Source organism: Abramis brama, assembly GCF_963993115.1.
Source record: "Abramis brama genome assembly, chromosome: 1".
Lineage (NCBI taxonomy): Eukaryota > Metazoa > Chordata > Actinopteri > Cypriniformes > Leuciscidae > Abramis > Abramis brama.
This window is the reverse complement of record NC_139963.1, coordinates 40,777,567-40,798,931: the sequence shown is the minus strand read 5'-3', so window position 1 is coordinate 40,798,931 and position 21,365 is coordinate 40,777,567. Positions and strand designations below refer to the sequence as shown.

Below are 21,365 nucleotides of genomic sequence, written 5' to 3'. Positions count from 1 at the left end.
CTCTTTCAGCCATTTTGAAAAGCTTTCTCACCAACTCCGGCTTCATGACATGTTGTTGCCTGCACAGTGCAAACAGCCAGTGGATGTTAGTAAACACATAGTTTGTCAAAAACGTGCTGCACAAGAAGTGAAAATATTTCCCGAGTAGTGTACTTCTGCATATAACGGACTACCATAGCAAGTTCCCCCTGCTCTGTGTTCTCGGACGCTCGTGTTAACTTTCACAGGGGGTCTAGTTTGGACATAACTGTGGTCAGTCAACCTCTAACTGCACAGCAAGGTCGTCCCATGTCTTGACAGATCAGGGCTGGCTGAACTATATTTGTCTACCATAGGTAAGGTTTCATCACTGTTTTATTATTTTATGATACCACCATAAACAATCAGTAGACAGTATGTCATAACTAACTTAATATGTTAATTGATGACTTCCAATCGCTGCTGTGTTTGAGAAGTAATGTGCTGCATCATGTACCTGTTCCAGGATGCACTATGTGGCGAGTGGCTCCCTGTCCTTCGGTTCTCTGGGCCTGCTCCGTCTGTTTGGGGCTTCTTGGTCCTGGAGCCTCGCAGCAGGTCTGGGTGTTTACTTAGGAACAGGAGGCTGGCGGTACCTGTATGTGGTTGTTCGTACGGCTAAAAGGGACATCAAGTGAGTGACTGATATTTTGGATATCATACAAATTCTGCTTTCTAATAAGTTAAAGTCACCATGAAATGCAAATTCTATTTTCTAAATGTATGTATCTTATTGTGATCTTTTCATCTGTGCATGTTTTTTTTTTTAAATGACTTTGTAATGTTTAAACGGAAGTTGCGATAGTTACTATTTTCTTCCCTATTGTTTCATAAATCCGAGTGAAACTGCTTCTCGAACAAGAAAAAATTTAGGGCGGGACTTTATTTTGTTTATCAGCAATTGATTGGATGGTTGTGGTGTGCTATTGGTGGATCTCATGTGAGTGACAGTTATCTCACCCTTTCGCAAGTAAACAACATCAGCAGAGAAGAGATGACCTGCAAGAGGGATGGGATGTTATTTTGACAATTTTTTAAAAAGAAGAATTGTCCATTTTGGTTTCATGGTGACAAAATGTCATAACTCCATTGAAATGGCAGACTTCTTTCTGGTGGCTTTTGGCAGACTTCTCCAATCGTTTCATCTGCTTAAACCCCGCCTCTTACAACCACCTCTTAGGCTAGTCCAACTTTAGGGAATAGTTCGCCAAAAAAAATTAGATTACTGTCTTCATTCAAGGCCTTTTTACATCAAGAAAGATAACAATATTAGCATCCACACCAGCGCACAATGGCATTGCATCACATCCTCGAGCTCAAAGAAGGATTGATTCTGATTGGCTGTCAATGTTTTTATTGTTCATCAGCTGGATAAAATCATTCTGAAAGTGATTCCAACAATATTGTTTATAGTTATAGTTATTGTTATAGTTGTGGTGTGGACTTTGCTATTCTTTTTTTATTTAGAACAATTTTTAGAACTGTAGGCTATCTTTATCGTGTCTACCAAATCTGTATGAAACCTGTTTTTTTTTTTGTGAAACTTCGAAATTGAAAGTCGGCTTGAAATCAAATGACTATTCACACACTCAACGTTCACAATCCAAATAACAACTAATGGATAATGTCAAGCCCTGTCCTACTTTTTTTTCTTTCTTTTTTTTCAATAGCAGTTTCACTCAGAAATACATCACATTGAAAGTAAAGTCTGTCGGAACGTCCGTTTCATGCCAACTGTTTGTTGTCAAATCTGACAAATCAAATCTTTCCTATCTCATTCCCGAATTTTCATTTGGTTACGAGACTCGTGAGAACGGCTGTCAAGGGGCAGTCATGGTAGAAAAATTTTAAGGGAAATAAAGTGTATTTTCTTTCTTGTTTATGTAGTCTATTTTCAATAGTGTAGTGTTGTATGAAGCACAACCAATGCGGCGAACCAATGGTTCTGCAACCAACGGTACTTGTTGCAGAATTTTCATGGGGAAATACTTGGTCCTCACAATAATCCGAATCGTGTGGATGAAAATGACTGGATTTCGTGCATGAAAATTTCCTGAACAAAGTTAAGCGTGACAGCAACTTCATTAACAATGGATCTGGCGTGGCACATATTAAGGAATGACTTTGAATATTCAAATGGTGTGAATAACTGATTATTCCTCTTCTTGTCCATCAGTGGGCTTTATGTGCTGCTGAGGGTCAAACTGGCGCTATGGCATCATATCCGTCACCGAAACACCATACCCTCCATCTTTGCACAAACCGTGGCTAAACACCCAGACAAGCCTGCGCTCGTGTATGAAGCCACTGGGGAAACGTGGACTTTCTGCCAGTTAGATCAGATCTCCAATGCTGTGGCCCATTGGGCACTGAGCCAGGGCTGGACCTCAGGAGATGTGGTGGCGCTCTTCATGGAGAGCCGGCCGCTCCAAGTGGCGCTCTGGCTTGGCCTGGCCAAAGTCGGTGTGGAGGCTGCGCTCATTAACTTCAACCTCCGAAAGGATTCGCTCCTGCACTGCGTGGGTGTGTCAGCATCCCGAGGGATGGTGTTTGGAGCAGAGCTAGCAGACGGTGAGTCGAAAACCTTCTCTTTGACTCTTTGATCAGGACCATTCAACTAAATGCACATGCCTCCCTGTGTGTATGTAGCCCTGTCAGAAGTGAGCTCTTCCTTGAGTGAGACCATGGTGCGGTTCAGCACGGGAGACCTCAGTCCAGACCAGATGGCCGCTCTGAAATGTCAGCCCATTGACTCCATTCTGGCATCTTCCCCTCGACACCCACCACCCTGCACTGTCTCCAAGGGCTTCAACGGTGAGATTCACAGAATTACGAGGGTTTACTTGTAGAGCAGAGGTGTCAAACACGCAGACCATGGGTCGGATATGGCTCATGGAGGAGTCTAAGGCCCTGTTTACTCCTGGTATTAAGATGCGTTTTGGACGATTACAAGTGGACGATGCAGGTGTAAACAGGGTCTAAAATGTTTTGAGCTTGTCCACTTTTATATGACCGGATTCCTTTCGTGGTGTAAACGTGTGGTTGAATGTTTTCGAACAGCTGCAAAAGACGCCTACTGACCTGATGAGTAAACATTATAGGAAGCGCACTAGCCAGACGGGATTTAAACTTTGTCGGCTGAAGACCCAAGTTGTGTCAGAACAGAAATGAAAGCTGATGCTCTCCGTATGGTTTTCTGTTTTCTCTGGTCGTGTTCACATGTAAATTGTGTGAGTTTATTTTTGTCCATTAGATCTAAAGCGCCAATAGACCCTCCCCTCAAAGAAATCAGGAAAGAAATGGTTGAAAGTGGACAAAAGAGACGGATTAAAACACCAGGTGTAAAAAAGGACTCCCTCGTCTACTTGTGATCCGATCGACCAAAACACATCCTCATACCAGGTGTAAACAGGGCCTAAGTTGGCATGTGGAAAGATTTCATTTATTTTATGGGTTTGGGCTGTTGTTATATGAGCACTGACATCATTGAGTATATCTCTAACTTTGCAAAAATCAAATAAAAAAATGCATTGAGAGAGTCCATGCATTCCCTTTATGTTGAACCATTGCAACACACAGTAGTTTAGTTAATGAATGACTGCATTTTTTAACAAATTGTTTATGTGAATGATTCAATGACCCATTCATTAAGTGTAACCAATTAAAATAATGGCCTTCATAAGCTGAAGATTATTGTAGTCCAGCTCTCCAAAATTAAAATGAGTTTGACACCCCTGCTGTAGAGACTCATTTCGAGAGGTCTCTGATGGATGGCTCAAGTATTTTAGTGTTTGTAATTTCACCTCACTTTGACTATTAGCGCACTGGAGTGTTACATTTATTTCACATCTTGTGCTTTTATGATCTCTGCTGCTGCAGTTTTGTAGCAAAACTTTGTGTTGTGGGCCATTATGGAAGTTTTTATGGAGGTAAGTTAAAAAAAAAAAACTTCTAGACAATTGGTTTTGAGTCCATATCTGTTGATCCTGAGGGCTACTAGTTGTGTTTATTGTCAGTTATTAGTGTGTAAAGTATATTTTTAGTGTCCTCCCTAGGAATAAGAGTGTATTCCACTTCTCCTTGATTGTATTCATCCTCAGACTAGCCTATTCATTACAAATATGGTGGATTGACTATTACACAAGTCGTTATAAGAACACTTCATATTGTGCTGCTGGCAGTGGGTCTGGTTTATTTGTGTAATAGCCCTTAATCAGACATAACTTTGAGTAGCAAATTAATTAGATTTTTAGATTTTCTCAGAGATATATTAGCTCAAATAAATGGTGTCCACTCTTGTGAAGTGATGGTGATTAATAAAGTGGTCTTCAGTTCTGTTAAAAGCTCTTTTGATGATAAGAGAAGGTAATCTTTTTGGGTAAATATGGGTAAAGAAATATTTAGGAATGTCAGAATAACGTATTTTTACAACACAGAATATCCAACTACTACGTGATGTAGTATGTATATTGTGCACTAGGAATGTCATCAAAATTTCAGTGGTTGATATTAATAATTCAATTTCACAATTGTCAATACAATTTTCAATACTACAGCAAAAGCAAAAATGCTATTGTATGCCAATATGCTTTATTTAAAGGTGCATTGTGTAATATTTAGGGGGATCTGTTGACAGAAATGCAATATCATATACATAACTATGTTTTCAGTGGTGTATATAATGAACCGTTTTGTTTGTATTACCTTAGAATGAGCCATTTCTATCTACATGCATACCGCGGGTCCCCGTACATTGAAATGTGCCGACATGTTTCTACAGTAGCCCTAAACGGACAAACGCGTTTCATTACTATGTTGTTCTTCGTGCAAGGAAGCTAGCTAAAGTCAGCGAATAAAACACTGACACAATAATGTTCAAGTAACAATAATATTCGCAATAACATATAGTTTTACTGAATAATAAAGTAAACATCATTTCTTAATTTATCTTTGAAAAAGAAACCTTTGTAAAGATTGCTTAACTGGCTACTCTCTGCTGTCTCAGACGATTACATCTTTTCCTGTCCGCCACCGTAACTTTTGTTGGTTGCAATTCTTAACATCACCACTAGAAACTGCTAAAAATCACACACTGCACCTTTAAGGTTACTTAAATAAAGGTTACTTTATTTCAAGTTTTTCAGATATCAAATTGCATTATAAAGGATTATAAATAATGAACCAAATAATAAACATTAAGAAATTGAACAGGAACTACATAACATATCATTCAAATGTTTTCAAAAATGTTTTTTTTTATTTTATATCTTATACTCACTAAGGCTGCATTTATTTGATCAAAATATACAGTAAAAACAGTAATATTGTGAAATATTATTAAAATTGAAAATGATGGATATGGGTATGCTAGTTTGTGCCGTTTAATATTTTATAATAGTTATTTGTAACATTATAAATGTCTTTGCTGTCACTTTTAATCAAATGAACGCATCCTTGCTGAATAATGCACTGCACACTAGACAGTTACCATTAAACTAGTAGTCCAAGCATCACCCATGTCACATCATGTTTTCCCTTTCTCATACAGATCGTTTGTTCTATATCTACACTTCTGGCACCACTGGACTCCCTAAAGCTGCTATAGTGGTGCACAGTCGGTAACCTGCTCGCAGCCACATCACAACCTTACAGCTTTCCTTAGAAATGAAACAAGCTTTTATTAAACTACTTCTATTTCCTAGGTATTACAGGATTGCTGCTTTCGGGTACCATTCTTTTCGTATGCGGCCAGACGACATCATCTATGACTGTTTACCCCTCTACCACTCAGCAGGTGTGTTGTGCATATCACAGACATGTTGCTCCTGACCTCATAGGCTCTATGTATTTCTATAAATAAGTTTTAAGCTGTTGGTTTCAAATTAAACATACTGTTGCAGATTTCACAAATAGCTCAACATCTGTTGGATTTACTCATTAACAGGTAATATTATGGGTGTGGGCCAGTGTCTGATTCACGGTATAACCGTGGTGGTCAAGAAGAAGTTCTCAGCAAGTCGCTTCTGGGAAGACTGTATCAAACATAACTGCACTGTAAGTCACTTACATTTGGGTCATTAATGGCAAATAAGGGTACATTTGCACGACAACAGTGTACTAAAAATGGAAACGTTTTTCCTTTGTGTTTTTCACGTACAAGACGACACCATAGTCAAAACGATCCCCGATCACACGGATCATTATTCATGCCAGGCCATGTCACTTTGTAAAGAAACACTATGCACCTCTAGACTGAACACACAATACGCATGCGTTGTGACATCACCATCCCAAATTCGTAGTTTTTGTAGTTTACAAATTTGTAGTTTACACAGAGATGATAACGGTAACGTTTTCAAAAACTTGCACTTTAAAACCCATTTTCAAATGTTTGCGTTTTCAGGCCCACACAACACCGTTGTCAGGTAGATGAACGGCCAAAACGCATAAAAAGTTTGTGTAAATGCCCCCTAAGAATGCCCAAGATGAGGATCAATTGAAAATTTTACATTTGCATTAGTTTCATATGGTCTTTTAAAAGCCTATATACAATTTTCAACAAAAATTTGCTTTGAGTAATTCATATTCCCTTACATCTGAGTGTACATAGTCTCATGTAGCCAGACCGTCAGACTAACTGCAGAAGATCTGGACACTATAGCAGCTTTCACTGGTCAAGGACCGCCCAGAGGCCTTCTGATTGACATGAAAAGCAACCAATCACAGTTACTTTTGTTCAGCATCATGTTTAGGGGCGTCAAAATGTAAAGTCAGTATCAATAATAGACCATAGATCATTCATTGAAGAACGTTGTGCAAACATCTGCTTGAAGCATATCTCTCCACTTTTTAATGGCAACAAGCAGTTCGAGAGAACCGAACACAAGAATGAATTGGCCAGCTGCGATTTCAGCATCTTTTCTTTCATGTTTACAGACATATGCTGCTAAATATCCGCTTCCATAATTGATGTGAGAGGGCACACAACTAATAAAATTAGATCACTCCAGGGTCCTTCCAAGTTCTTGCAAAGGGTCGGCCAGGCTTGGAAAATAATACTCTTCCCATATCTCCATTTACACTATGCACTTGGCGAAACAACCCAAGCTAGATGAAGTGACCCTGACAAGGCTTAAAAGGAGGTAAAAACGGCGTGATTTACAATGGACACAGATGAAATGATGATACAAGCTTTTGTTTTCCGCACCATATTTAAAGGTCTTAAAGCCCTAGTTGCAGCCTGGGGGAATGTAGAAATGATCACTGTTGTAGCCACTGTGGTTGGTACGTCATTCGCCACCGTCACTTTTTCAATGATGTACGACTTTGACGAGAAAATCCGATCTGTCCGCTTGCATGGCAGACGCAAATGCTCGTATGCGATTCATATCAGATTTATTTCCACATATAAATAAGGCCTGACACTGATCTGACAATATTGGTATCCATGTGCTTTTTTCCTGCTTACACGTTCATGGATTATGTCTAATCTGTGCCACATGGGAGGAAAAAAATCTGAATTGGGACACTTGAACTTAATATAAATGCGGCCTAAGTGCATCAAGCAAAACTCTTGGACGTCTTTTAAAGAGTCCATGCTGTGAACTTCACATACTTTTGAAAATTCAGTGTTTAGTTGATCCTGATAAACACTCATTGTCACAGTTGGAAACACAACAGCTTTCTCCTTCTATGAGGGTCACGACGGCTTTAGTTCCAGGCGGACCGTTAAAGAACGTCTCCCGGAAATCCTGTAGAATTCAGCCAATCAGATGTTGACTTAGAAACTTCTGAAGTGTTTCCCATTTCATGTGCCATATGCATCAGATATTCAGCCAACTCTCCGTGGGTGTGACGTCTCAGGCTGAGACGAGAGTGTACACAACTTTTTCAAAAAGTTTTTGAAAAGTTTTCAGTTGGAAAGTTGCTTTGAATCATGAAAATCAATGTTTTCTCTAACTTGGCCATTTGACACTGAACTAACTTAAAATAAAATGGTATGTATTTGATATTTCTAAAAGGCATGCTGACCTTATATTTTCAAATTCTATATTAAAATAGATTTTGATGTTTAATGTCAGGTTTTTTATAAGTCATTGTATGAAGTGCATTTTAACCCTTTCCCCGCCAATGTGTTTTTTAAGTTGCGAGCCAGCGCCAGCATTTTTGTTTGCTTTCACAAAAGTTTCATGGCCCCCAGAATATCTTTCAGAAAATGTGCAATAGCGTAATATCCGTATAACAGTGAAAACATGGATTGCCGGATAATTCTGTCAATGCCGGTGAACTGTAAATTCTGTCAATGCGGGGGAAAGAGTTAATGCGCATTTAAATAAATTAATATATCCCGGAGCGTGATGTCACTTACAAGCATCTTTAATGATTCAGTGTTATGAGTGAATAAATTCACTAATAAATACAAGAGTGTGTCGTTCTTACTCTCACAACAGTCTGTTTTTTCCCTCACTTCCAGGTTGTGCAGTACATAGGCGAGATTTGCCGTTACTTGCTGTCCCAGCCTGTGCGGCCCACGGAGCGACAGCACCGGGTGCGTTTGGCTGTGGGGAACGGGCTGCGGCCGAGCGTGTGGGAGGCGTTCGTGGAGCGCTTTGGAGTAAAACAGATAGGCGAGTTCTATGGAGCCACCGAGTGCAACTGCAGCATTGCCAATATGGACGGCAAGGTCAGATATCAGTGTTGTTCTGAGAACGTTAAATATTGAACTGATTTATGAATTTTGTCAGTTGTAACAGTTAAACGAATGGTTAAAAACTCACTCTCAACACGGCAGGTTGGATCTTGTGGGTTTAACAGTCGCATTCTTCCTAATGTGTACCCCATCCGACTGGTGAAAGTGAACGAGGAAACCATGGAGCTGGTTCGGGACAAGCAGGGACTGTGTGTGTCTTGCCGACCTGGTGCGTTCAGAGCCAAAAACTCTTGTTTGATTTATATGCTGAACATGTCGTCATGCAGTAGGTTTTACATCAATTTTAGATTTGGTCTAAGTCTAATATTTGGTGGCCTCAATATGTATTTGGACACTTTAAAATATATGAATATCAATGCATTACATAAAATATCACAGCAAATGGCATGCATTTCAAATAAAGATAGCTCACGCACACTTATCAAGTAAAAAGTTGTTGGCATTTTACTGCAATAAACTGTAACAATTAATTTAAATCAATTAATAGTCATTCTCCTCTCAGAGATGTCTTTTGTGCCCGTACCATTGGTCTTTCTCTTCATGTATTGTCTTCCGCTCACAGGAGAGCCTGGGCTGTTGGTGGGGAGAATTAATCAGCAGGATCCTCTCCGTCGGTTTGATGGATACGCTAGTCAGGATGCCACCAGGAAGAAGATCGCCTACAATGTGTTCAGGAAAAATGACTCTGCTTATCTGTCAGGTGCACCTTTTATACACTGCAAAGAAGTGGCAGTGTCTAATATTTTCTAACAGCGTGGATGTAAATATTGTGGATGGTTTTAGACTGCAAGACAAAACTCACAAATGCAACCACAATATAACGTGCACTACTCCGTAAACTTATTTGGTTGGTATGGTGTCTCTCAGGTGATGTTTTAGTTATGGATGAGCTTGGATACATGTACTTCCGGGACCGGAGTGGTGACACGTTTCGTTGGAAAGGTGAGAACGTCTCCACCACTGAAGTGGAAGGAACACTGAGCACCCTGTTGGGACAGATTGATGTAGCAGTGTTTGGAGTAAACGTACCAGGTAAGACAGACAAAGCAGCTTTTGTCCTAAATTTCCAAGGACCCATAATTCCAAAGTCTAATCCTCTGGTGTCCCCATATACACACATGTATGTGTTTGTATAGGTGTGGAGGGAAAAGCTGGAATGGCTGCCATCGCTGACTCAACCGGAAGCTTTAACTGTAATTCTTTCCTGAGAGAAGTTCAGCAAGCTCTTCCTCCATACGCACGGCCAATATTTCTACGCATCTCCCCATGTGTAGATACCACAGGTGAGGAAAGACCCCCAAAACTCATACTGCCTGGATTGGGCGATATATTGAGTATTTTGCCATATATGCACTGTAGTTTTTCTAGAGATGTAAAGCTAAGCAACTTTGTGAATATCACAATGATTAACTCCTTCCGGACAGAGTAACTCCATTGACGGAATTTTACGGCTCTCCATGTTTCCACTGTTATACAGTAAGGGGCGCATATTACGCACCTTCTGAAAGAGTACAGAATCTCCGGATCAAAACACAGGCGAAAAAGGAGCAGGAACAATCGATAAAAGCATTGCTTATGCATGTTGTAGATTTTGACGATTTTCTCAAAATGTTGCTTTTTTTAATGAAACTTACCCACAAGTGTTGATAAAATTTTATTTATTTTTTTATTTTTTTATTACGCAGAGGCTATGTTCTTTCTTCTGATATATTGCAGATATTTATACAAAAAAATATTCTGGGGTCCATTACATTTTTTGTGAGAATTGATAAAAAATGTTGGTGGTGGCTGGCAATTTATTTATTTTTTAAATGCTGGCGGGGAAAGGGTTAATGTATGAACGCTTGGGTTAGACTTTATTTTAAGGTGTCATTGCTACAGTGTAATCATACATTTAAGTACTGCGTAATATTAATTAACTACATCTATTTACTATAAAATTGGGGTTAGGGTTTGGTTTAGGGTTAGTTGTTTGTAATTACACATAATTTACTGTTATTACTATAGTAATTACAGGTAACCTATATAACAAGGACACTGTAAAATAAAGTGATACTGAGGCTTGTTTCTGCCCCGGAATAAAAAATAAATAAGGTTACTGTGACTTTTTATCTTACAATTTATTATCTCAATTTGGGACTCTTTTCCTCACATTTGTGAGTTATTACCTTATAATTTAGGACTCTTTTTCTCACATTTGAGAGTTATCTCATAATTCAGGACTTTTTAATTTTGACTATTTCTCGCAATTTTGAGATATAAACTTTTGATTCTGAGAAGAAAAAAAGAATTGCTAGGTAAATAGTTGCAATTAGTTTTTTTTTAATTACAGTGTTGGAAACAAGTGTACAGTGTTGCACTTGCAAACATAATGTTAGAGTTGATTAGTTTTGATTCACTTACGTGAATCAGTTTAAACTCTGCGTTTCAAAGAATTTGAAGAACTGATTTAGTAATTTGTTTGTCAATCAAAAGTGTTCACTGATATTTAAAATGCTTTAATAAAAATGTTATTATTTTTGTTAATTACTATGTTTTGCCATTGATGAGCATGAAATAAATGATTAAATATAATCGTGCATTGTGTTTATTCTTATTCATTGTGATTTCTAGTGATTCTTTTTTTACATTTTGAATCTAACTGGACACAATAGTCATATGATGGTTAATCTGATTGATAAAGACCCATTGTTTTTCTCAAATAATTCAAAAATGGTGTGTATGCTGTGAATTGATTTCCTACTCTTACCCTTTCACAGGAACATTTAAAATTCAAAAGACCAGATTGCAGAGGGAAGGATATGATCCACGGCTCACAACTGACCAGATCTACTTTCTGAACTCCAGAGCAGGCCGTTACGAGCTTGTGAACGAGGAGCTGTACAGTGCTTTTGAAGAAGGCAGGATATCCCTTTGAGACGAAGAAGAGAAGGTAGCCTGAACCTACCTGGTCATCTTCTAACATGTGACCGCGCGCAGTGTTACCGCAATACTGCGACAGAAACCACTCAGATTAGTTCTGCTAGCATGTAGACACTTCTTTTGCATTTACATTATTCATATTTATAGCAATGCATTTGAAGAGGTTTCTTCGATTTGGTAGCCTACTAGAAAGCACAAGCTGTATCTTGGCAATGACAAACTAATTATCTAATATGCAATAGATGAGACCGTAAGAGTGAATTATTCTTTTAATGTGTTATTCTTAGTTGATGATGTGCACTCCCAATTTAACAACCAAAACAACAACACAAAGCCAATGGGATGAAAGATGAAACTCCTCTAGGATGTCTGGCTTTGACATTAGACTTATCCCACTACAAACCAGCAAGTTAAATGCATTTTGAGCCTGAATGATGATGATTTGTGTACATTAACGAAATTGAGAGTTTTACTACTTAAACATTGTTAAAATTGCCTAACTCCAAAGTGACTTTTAGAGAGCTGAAAGATACAGAGTGTCTTTGTAAACAGCCACAATAAAGTGCCTTAGATTTTACCTCCTCAAGCTTTACTCATGTGTGATATGACAAGATGAATGGCCTGACACAGATACATGAACAAAGACGTTTTGAAAAACTAAAACAGTGTAATTACATGAATCTATGGCAATCTAAATTAATAAATAAACATTTTTACTGCATTTTACTTCTCTTCTCTGATTCTAATGACCTTACATCGACATTTATTTTTGTTGAATCTCACAAAGAAAGGAAAGGGTCATATTTAAATAAAAAATAAAATTTCTCATTAAATAAAACAAAAAGTAATATTAAAAAAAGTTGAAGTAATATAATTCTATTGGGCTGTCACAATATCAGGTTTTCACTACACTCCTCATTTCTGATTTTAATGTACTGACATCAATCTTTAATATTGGGTTATATGTAAATAATATTTATTATTAGGCCTGTCACAATGTCAGATTTATTTTTGTGACCTAAGTACTCACAATAACAATAGATATCTATAGAAATTTGGTTTGCTGTCAGTCAAAATATGAGACTAGGGAGGCGGAGACTAACTGTCCAAATAAAGTGCACAAAACTAATTTAATGGCATTTCCTGCAGACTGGGGTTTCTAACACCCCCTCTTTTTACCAAATCCAAAAAACTCCCACAGTGGCGAGTGAACATTTTTTCCGGGTGAGGGTAGACAGTGGCCCTGTTTACACCTGGTATTAAGATGCAATTTGGTTGAATGGATCACACATAGACGAGGAAGACACATACTCGTTTACACCTGTTGTTTTAATCCATCTCTTTTGTCCACTCTCAGCCACTTCTGCCCTGATTTCTTCAAGGGGAGGGTCTATGGGCGTGTAAATGTATGGGCTTTTTAAGATCTTTCGATCTAATGGACAAAATAAGCTCATCCAATTTACATATGACCTGTGAGTATGTGTTAGAAATCAGGAATGATGAGAGAACATTGTGCTTGGTACATTTTTTATCTTCAAACAAAACTTGGGTCTTCAGCCGACAAAGTTTAAATCCCGTCTGGCTAGCGCACTTCCCAGAATGTTTACTCATTAGGTCAGTATGCGGAGAGCAGACGGTCTTTTCTCGGCTGTTCGAACGTTTTCGACCACATGAGCGTTTACACTACGAAAGCAATCCGATCTAATGCGTTTTTGACTACTTCTGGAAGTGTTCGAAAGTGGACAAGCTCAAAACGTTTTAGACCCCGTTTACACCTGTATTTAGCATCGTCCACTTGTGATCCGTTTGACCAAAACACATCTTAATAACAGATGTAAACAGGGCCTGTCTCTCTTCTATATCTATCAACTCCTCCAACAAGATTTTGAGTGGGTGGAAACCAGTGATAAGGTGCAGTACCGCCACACACTATGATGAAGTATCAACCACTGGAGTTGGATTACAATATTATTATATTTTCTTTTGATTTTAGGAAAATGTGACCTATGCATTTTATGTTGTTCAGATCATCTATCAGGTTTTTAAAATCCAAAACAAGTGTAACTGGAGGTTATTTCCATAGCTGACCCGCACACAACACATGTACTGTAACATGAGAGATGAGAGTTGAGATGTGGAGAGAGAAATGCTGAGAGGGACCTTCTTCACATCAGTCTGTTTTAATAGAGATCCACGCTGGCAACACTTTCAGTGGGTGTTCCTTACAGGCACTGCAGAAGTATGGGAATGCTCTCGGAGTGATGATGTCCATGTAGGTGAATAATGGCGTCCTCTCTCGTGGGTCGTAGAAAGTCACCCTGGACCTGTTCATGTCCAGAACGACTCTCACCACCTGCGGCTCCTGAGTCATAGTGAGAGGGGACCATGGGGCAGTACAGGCTTTATACTCTCCGTTTCGTAGCCTAATGGTCCAGAATCCCTCTGCGGGGGTCAGCACGTGCTTTCCCTTTCGGCTGATGGATGCGCTTGCAACTCCAATGACCCAGTAGGTGTTGTTTTTGACCTCCACGTCCCAGCTGTGTCGTCCGGAGTTGAAGGCCTCATGGGCCAGCACCTCTGCGCCGACATTGAAACGCTCAGGGTTTTCTGGGAGTTTAAACGTCTGGGAACAGCACTGTAATGTTGTCAGATCCTCTGACAGGAGGAAGCAGCTTGCCGCGGTGTTCGGATCAAGGGTCACTGGAGCTGCAGCGAAGCAATTGTTTGAAAGGTGAAATGTTAATGTCGCTGAGTATGCAAAAATTAAAGCAAGAGACTCTAGGTGAAAAAAATATAACTAATAGATGTCACCATACTTCCCCAGTTGACTGATTTACAATACGAATTGATGAAAAGATGTATTACATTTTAGGAAATGTTAATTCAGGCAAATGATATATGAAAAAACTTTTGTAAAAACCTTCAGAATATAGAAAGGAATAAAACTGTAAAGATTGGTGTGTGTAAGTGTTCCTGAGATAGAGATTTCTGGTTCAGTGCAGGAGAAAAAACTCAGAAAACGGCCTTTAAAGATATGTTGTGTAATTGAAATTTAGAGACGCAAATATATAAAGTGTAATAAAATGAATAATTAGTTTTTTTGCATTGTAACGTTATTGTTAGTATTTTCATGACAATTAAACCACTTTCCCATTTTTCTATTAAAATCATCATGAATTTGACCATTGTTTTAACAACAAACATTTTACTATTTAGCTGTGCTTTTACACATTTATTTACTGCATTACAGTAATATGAATGAGATTTTTTTTGACATTATAATAGGCTACCGATTTTTATCTTTAGTCTTGGGGGGAAATTCTTGTAATTTTTTTGTTTGTTTGTTTTGTTTTTTGGTTAAATATGATTAAAGATTTCTTGACACTGATTTAAAATGGACAAGTAAGTAAATAAGACAACAAAAAAAAACATACAGAGCCCTTAAAGGGACATGGTGATATGGTGAATTTGCATTCCCAGAGAAATTTTGTGTTCCTTTAGGGACATGAATATTCTGGGCCCTATTGTAACGATCTGAAACTCAAGTATCAAGCGCGAGTAACTTTGTAAACAATAATTTACCTTGTGTGTTAATATTTTTCCTTGTAATAATGTATGGTTTTCTAAAAATGAGAACTGATGCGTGTCTGTTTGTAGATGAGATAAGCAAAGTGTATGCGCGTTGTGCACACGCTACATTTATTATGGCCAAGCATGCGCCCTTAAAATAGCATATGAATAACATGCGCAACGCACCACTGACTTTAGACTAGGTTTTTCCTGGTCAGTGGCGGAATTTTTTTCTAAACCTGCAAAATAGCACCAGGTAACGTTTGCACCGGAACACACCTCCTCTTTTCGCTGAACCGCCCCCGGGAGCGCAAGTTCATTTCCTAACTTACCGATGTGCGTCTGTCGAGGTGCAAAATAGGAATGATACATGCGTCGGTGTAGGCTACAAAGTCAATTGAGCTGGGTGCAAGATAGGGCCCACAGAGTATACTCACTATATTGAATGATTTCCTTCATTCTCTCCCAGACTTTAAACTTTAATGAGCCCAGGTGTTTGGCAATATCGAGCAGTGAACCTCTTATCATCTCTGGATCCTGGGGAACCCGCCAGGTTCTGTCAATAAAAGAATACAGAGTTATTCTGTGTCTAGGTCACAGAGCAAATTATACTTACAGATGGAAAAGTTGAAATGAAATTGATAACTGAGAAAGGATTTGTACCTCTTTATAGTGTCCTTATAATTCTAGATGAAATAAAAAGAAAAGCAGATTACAAAAAATGTATGTGTTGTGTTTCTATCATTCATTTACGAATGTTCACCTTGAGGAATGGTATATCCTGAGATCTCATCTCCTGTTCAATGATTCTTATAGTGTTGCTAAGTGAAGTGATGTCATTCTCCAAATCTTCCATCTTATCATTCATCATCTGCCTCTTCTGATCCTTCTCTTGCTTGAGCATGGAAAGCCTGGATGCTTCCTCATCTCGCAGAAACTGGTGCATCGCCTCAAACTCCTCTCGTATCTGCCTCTCTGTGTTCTCGGCCTGACTCTGTAATGAGAAGGTTATCATTTACTTTTTCTGAAGTGGAGAATTCATAGTCTCCTTCTATAATTGTTCGTCTGCATGCTTAAAGCAAATTCAATGTGAAAATACCTTAATATGCTCTATTGTTTGCTCACAAGTGAGTTTTGCTTTTCGAAAGAGCTTCAGCTTTTCCTGAAGTGGTTTCAAAGCATTTTTGAGTTCTTCCTATAAAGAGTGAATAAAATGATAACACAGAAAGAATTAGTAATTACTAGATATGCCCATATTTAAACACACCTGATCATTTATTCATTTAGAGAGGCCTGAACTTTTTCTGAACTTAAAACAATGGCAGAATTAAAGAAGAATGGGCCCTTTTGACAGCCTGTGACACATTAATGCCTTAACTTCTAATCTATACAACATTTTAATTATTTAATGTACATTTATAACATTATACTAAAGACGTTTACCCTGTTATAGTTTACTTCTGTTTTCCAAACCTGGAAGTGTGGAAAGGATTCAAGCAACAGAGTTAATTGTCCTGACCAAGGATGAATTATAGCCCAGACCAATGGGACTAGAATTATGAGAAGCTGCAGTTTTCAAGCATAACTTTGAGATATAAAGTTGCAATTATCCAACCATCCATTCAAAACACCCTGGATGGATTGCCAGTCCCATCCTAGTACTAACTAAGTGTACGTTTAGACCACAAAGATGTACTAAAAACGGAAAAGTTTTTTCTTTGTACTGATGACAACATTATTAAAAACCATCCCCATTCACACAGATCCACGATAACGTTTAAAAACTTTGTATTATGCAAGAAAAGACTACGCACTTGCGCACATACGCATTCTTTTACAGTTTTTAGTTGAAAACGGTGTCGTGTAAACGACCCCTGTCAAACCTTGCTTAGCTTCCAAAATCTGGTGTGCCCATGATTGTATGCAGGGTGCAAATGGGAATGGGGTTTTGACATCAAAACAAGATGTTGTGGGGGTCAAAGAAAGCAGTCTACCCATAACATAAAGCTTTACCTGTTAATAAGAAGATACATTTCTAGTTCTGACATGACCCTGAAATGGGTCATACCATTAACATTACCTGAGCACAGAGCAGCAGAACTAAATGCGCTATAAAACCGCACCCATTCAGGGATATGCATTTATTGCATTGATGAACAACATTAAGTGTTTAAAATGCATATACACAGTTCAGTTGAATGATAACATTTGGCCTCTTTGATGCTGTTAAACTGAATGTATGAAGCAAACTGCTCCCCAACTCTCTGACCCCCCTAAAGGCCATTGTGTAATTCACATCCTGGTTGTATGGCCATAAGAAAGGTGCAATTGTAAGAAACAAAATAAAAATCCAAACATTACAAGTAGAAACTGAAGAATGTGAAGTTGCAATAATTGAAGAAAGTGAATACAATAAATGAAACCAGATATCATAATAGCATGCTTTCCTTTACGTGTGGGGTGATAAAAGGGTCCTAATACGTGACCTTAAAAGATTTTTAGATTCTTTTGAGGAGATATGAGTGTATACTTTCATCAACTCTAAACTGAGCACATGGGCATCTGGTTTCAGCAGGAGGCCTCATCCCTAACATGAACTTACCACTATTAATAGTCTGATAATGAATCCAGCCAAGAATCCATAAATAACTATTTCTGAGGTCCTAAAGGGAAAGGACGGTTGTCCAAATGGTTATTCTCTTTTTGGTTTCCCCTCTTGTCCTTGAATTGACAGTGCAATTGTTGAAGATTTACATTGGAATCAACATTGTCTGAAAAACAAATGTCAAACATAGATGCAGACGACCATGAATCTGTATGTAGACATACCTTACAGTCGTGTGAAGCTTCATTTAAGGGATATAACCTGTGACCCTGGTGGTTGGCTGACGACTTGCATTTGCAACAAGTGGGTTCCAGATCCTCCAAACAAAAAAGCGTCAAGGTCTCTCCATGCTCCTTGCATGCAAGAGGGTTGTTTTTGCAGCGCTCTAGAAAGCCCTCGCAGGTCTTCTCAAGCATGGTGTTGACTATGAGCTCCCCCAGAGATGATGGCTGACAGCAAAGCGGGCATTCGCAAGATCCTCCTCCATTCCACAGGTTCTCAAGGCATAGTTTGCAAAAGCGATGTCTGCAAAACAGCACTACGGGCTTTTGCAGGATATTTCCACAGATGGGGCACGACAGGTCATCTGCAAGATATGATTGCATGGTGGCCATTGCTCCTTTGAGCCCTTTATTGCCCAGTTGGGTGACAAGGGGGTACTATGCCTCCCCTCCCACATAAGATTGCCCTTGGGAGATATGTCTTCTGATTGGCTCCAGTATTCACTCAGAGTATACATCACAGAGTGAGATCTAGACTGGCACATGATATCTTCTGATAAATGCCTGAACATTACATTATGTAACATCAAGCTCCTGGAGATCGATTTGACCCTGGCACTGACGCAAGAGGAAAGATTTTCTCATTCCATTCGAGAAGATGTGTGCCTCCTCTTAAAAATAAAATTAAAAGGCAGGAGAAATAAACAGAAAACTGTCCAGAAGCTTGGACTGTGCAAACAACCTTAGAAAAAAAGTTAATTCAGTGCTGTGAAAAAGTTTATGCCCCCATCTGATTGTCTGTATTTTTACATATTTTACACGGAATGTCTTCAGATCTTTAACCAAGACCCTTCCACGAGCCTTCATGAACAACAACACAATGAGATAAATCTTTCATGCATTCATTAAAGAAAGCACTATTCGTTCAACACTATTTGAAGTTAATGCTGCTAATGGAGGTAACCAATATCTGGTTGCATCCACATTAGCAGCAATAACTGCAACCAAATGTTTCCTGTAGTTATTTATATGGAGGAATCTTGGCCCACTCCTCCTTGCAGAATTGCTTCTGCTCAGTGTTCAAGCTTGAACTGTGTGTTTCAGATCCTACCACGGCATCTCATTAGGGTTTAGGTCCGGACTGTGACTATACCATCTCAAAAGTTTTAGGGATCATTTTCTATAGGGATCATTGTTTTGGAGCACGACCTGGCTGGGCTTCAGCGTTAGTTTACAGGCAGACAGCTTTATTCTCCTGGAAAATTCTCACAAGTCAGTTTTTTTTCAGTTCTTTCTGGCCAAGATGTTTAGGTCCTGATGCCTCCCAAACTATCACACAACTACCACTGTTTTTGACTGGCAATTTTTATAAAAAGCAGAGGCTTGAAGATCTTTAGAATGAGCTCTAGGGTTCATTGTGACTAAGAGATGAACTATTCCAACCCGTATTCATGTGGATTATATGACTCTGATTGTGCTTTAGTGGAGCCTTTAAAGACTTATGGTACGTTTGCACAACAACGATGTACTAAAAATGGAAACGTTTATCTCTGCTTTTTTCACGTACAGGCGACAACTTTGTCAAAATGATCCCTGTTCATTCATGCGGATCCGCGAAAACGACTAAAAATGCTGTATTATTCATGCCAGGCCAGTAGTTGGCGATGTCATTTTGTAAAAAAAACACTACGTGCCTATAGACTGAACATGTAAAGCGCATAACAATATCGTTTTCAAAAATTTTCACTTTGAAACCCGTTTTCAGGCCCCCAAAACACTGCTGTAGTGTAAATTAACAGCCAGAACGCATAGAAAGTTTTCCATTTTTAGTTTGTGTTGTGTAAACGGCTCCTTAGAAATGGCATTGTAACTTTTTCACCATCTATATACTCCTACAATCCATAATGAAATCTGACAATGTTAATGTGCACAAACTCAGAAATTCAAACAAGGGGCAAAGACTTTTTCATAGAACTGTGTTTACCAGTAAAATATGTATAAAGACAGTCCCTTCAGACAATGTAATACGATTGCTGGTGGTTGTTGTTGACATACTGAGAGGAATGGGCTGAAGGCGTCCTAAATTTATTTAGCTAATTAAAATATCAGGTTACACAAGATAATTCATTTTGATTACTGGTTATTTTCATGCATTGCTCTGCAGGGTAAGCCTGAATATGATCCAGGTTTTATTATATCTCTATCATTGAGCTGTGCTGTATTTAATACCTTTATTCTTTGCTCCCTGCACTTTCTGAGATGGGATCCAGTGGTCTCTTGTCTGCAGAAGGGACACTGCGTCTCCCAAAACTGCTGACAGCAAATTTCACAGAAGCTGCACCCGCATGAAATACAGCAGAGGACCACTGGAACGCTGAACACCTCCCCACACGCTGAACAACAGGGATCTTCCTCTAAGAGCAGTGAATTAACCTCCATTTCTCTCTAGATATGAGCTGAACTGGTTGTGTCTTCAGTCCTAACCGCTATAGATAAAAATACCTCTGCTCATTACGTGTCCCCCATTCTCCAGACACTTGACCTTTAGACTTGATTTCTGTATGTAAACGATCGCTATACTGAAAACACGTGACATGCAGAAGCTGTTTGTATATTGAGATCTGATCTAAAGACAGCATTCGTTGCTATTAATAATTTCGAGAGAAGCACATTTGCTGTAGACAGGACCGTAGAGGATTCGGGGCCCCCTGAAAAAAATATTGATGTGGGCCCCCACCACCCTCCACCAATATCATATACTGTACAATAGATGAGCATGGAGGCCCACATACAGTATAACAGAAGAAGGTGATGTTGTTGTAAAACTTTTATTTTAAAAGTTAAATTTATATAAAAATTACAACTAATAAAAAGAAATTGTTAAATAATAATAAAACCAATTTTAAAAAAGTAACAGCAAAATAATGTTTTTTCCCCATCAGGGAAACAGTCTGTTATAATTCATAAATCAAAAAGTAAACATTTATACAAGAATGACAAGAATGCAGTCAAATTTTAAAAATAACCTCATTTATTGTTTTATTTTTTAATAAAGATAATATTATTAACTCTTATTTACAATAGTGTAAAAAGACAGGGATTTTGAACACGTAATCATTCGGTCGATTGTGGTGCGCATCGATAATGAAGAGTGAGTAGCCTACCCGACAGGCTGTAGACGGTAGTTTTCTTATTTCCAGCGAAATAACAATAGGCTACAACCTGTCTTCAAAGAACGTCTTGATCGACTGGGATACAACAACTCTCCTGGCCTCCCTCTCATTCTTTTCATAGCATTTCTGGTGCCCTAAGTTATGTT

At 38.7% G+C, this 21,365-nt stretch overlaps 2 protein-coding genes across 2 annotated transcripts; one reads left to right on the top strand and one right to left on the bottom strand.

The window, feature by feature from the left end:
- Positions 1-12,371, top strand: slc27a1a (solute carrier family 27 member 1a). The gene is made up of 13 exons (XM_084088196.1): positions 1-335; positions 485-652; positions 2,195-2,589; positions 2,668-2,832; positions 5,567-5,636; positions 5,721-5,812; positions 5,963-6,072; positions 8,492-8,701; positions 8,810-8,936; positions 9,291-9,428; positions 9,596-9,760; positions 9,865-10,011; positions 11,488-12,371. The coding sequence occupies exons 2-13, from the start codon at positions 486-488 to the stop codon at positions 11,643-11,645; spliced, it is 1,944 nt and encodes a 647-aa protein (XP_083944322.1). The 5' UTR covers positions 1-335; position 485; the 3' UTR covers positions 11,646-12,371.
- A 1,449-nt stretch (positions 12,372-13,820) lies between these two features.
- Positions 13,821-18,618, bottom strand: trim35-13 (tripartite motif containing 35-13; the record flags this gene model as incomplete). Its single annotated transcript, XM_084088235.1, is given in 7 exon segments — positions 13,821-14,356; positions 15,658-15,776; positions 15,884-15,906; positions 15,984-16,214; positions 16,320-16,415; positions 18,050-18,486; positions 18,489-18,618. Coding segments are annotated over 7 exon segments (1,572 nt in total).
- Positions 18,619-21,365: the final 2,747 nt, after the last annotated feature.

Excerpts from the sequence above, each read along its gene's own strand:
- slc27a1a (XM_084088196.1), top strand. The coding sequence starts at position 486 with ATGCACTATGTGGCGAGTGGCTCCCTGTCCTTCGGTTCTCTGGGCCTG. Across the intron at positions 8,702-8,809 it reads TTGCCAATATGGACGGCAAG|GTTGGATCTTGTGGGTTTAA; the intron begins GTCAGATATCAG and ends TCAACACGGCAG. Across the intron at positions 9,429-9,595 it reads TGACTCTGCTTATCTGTCAG|GTGATGTTTTAGTTATGGAT; the intron begins GTGCACCTTTTA and ends GGTGTCTCTCAG.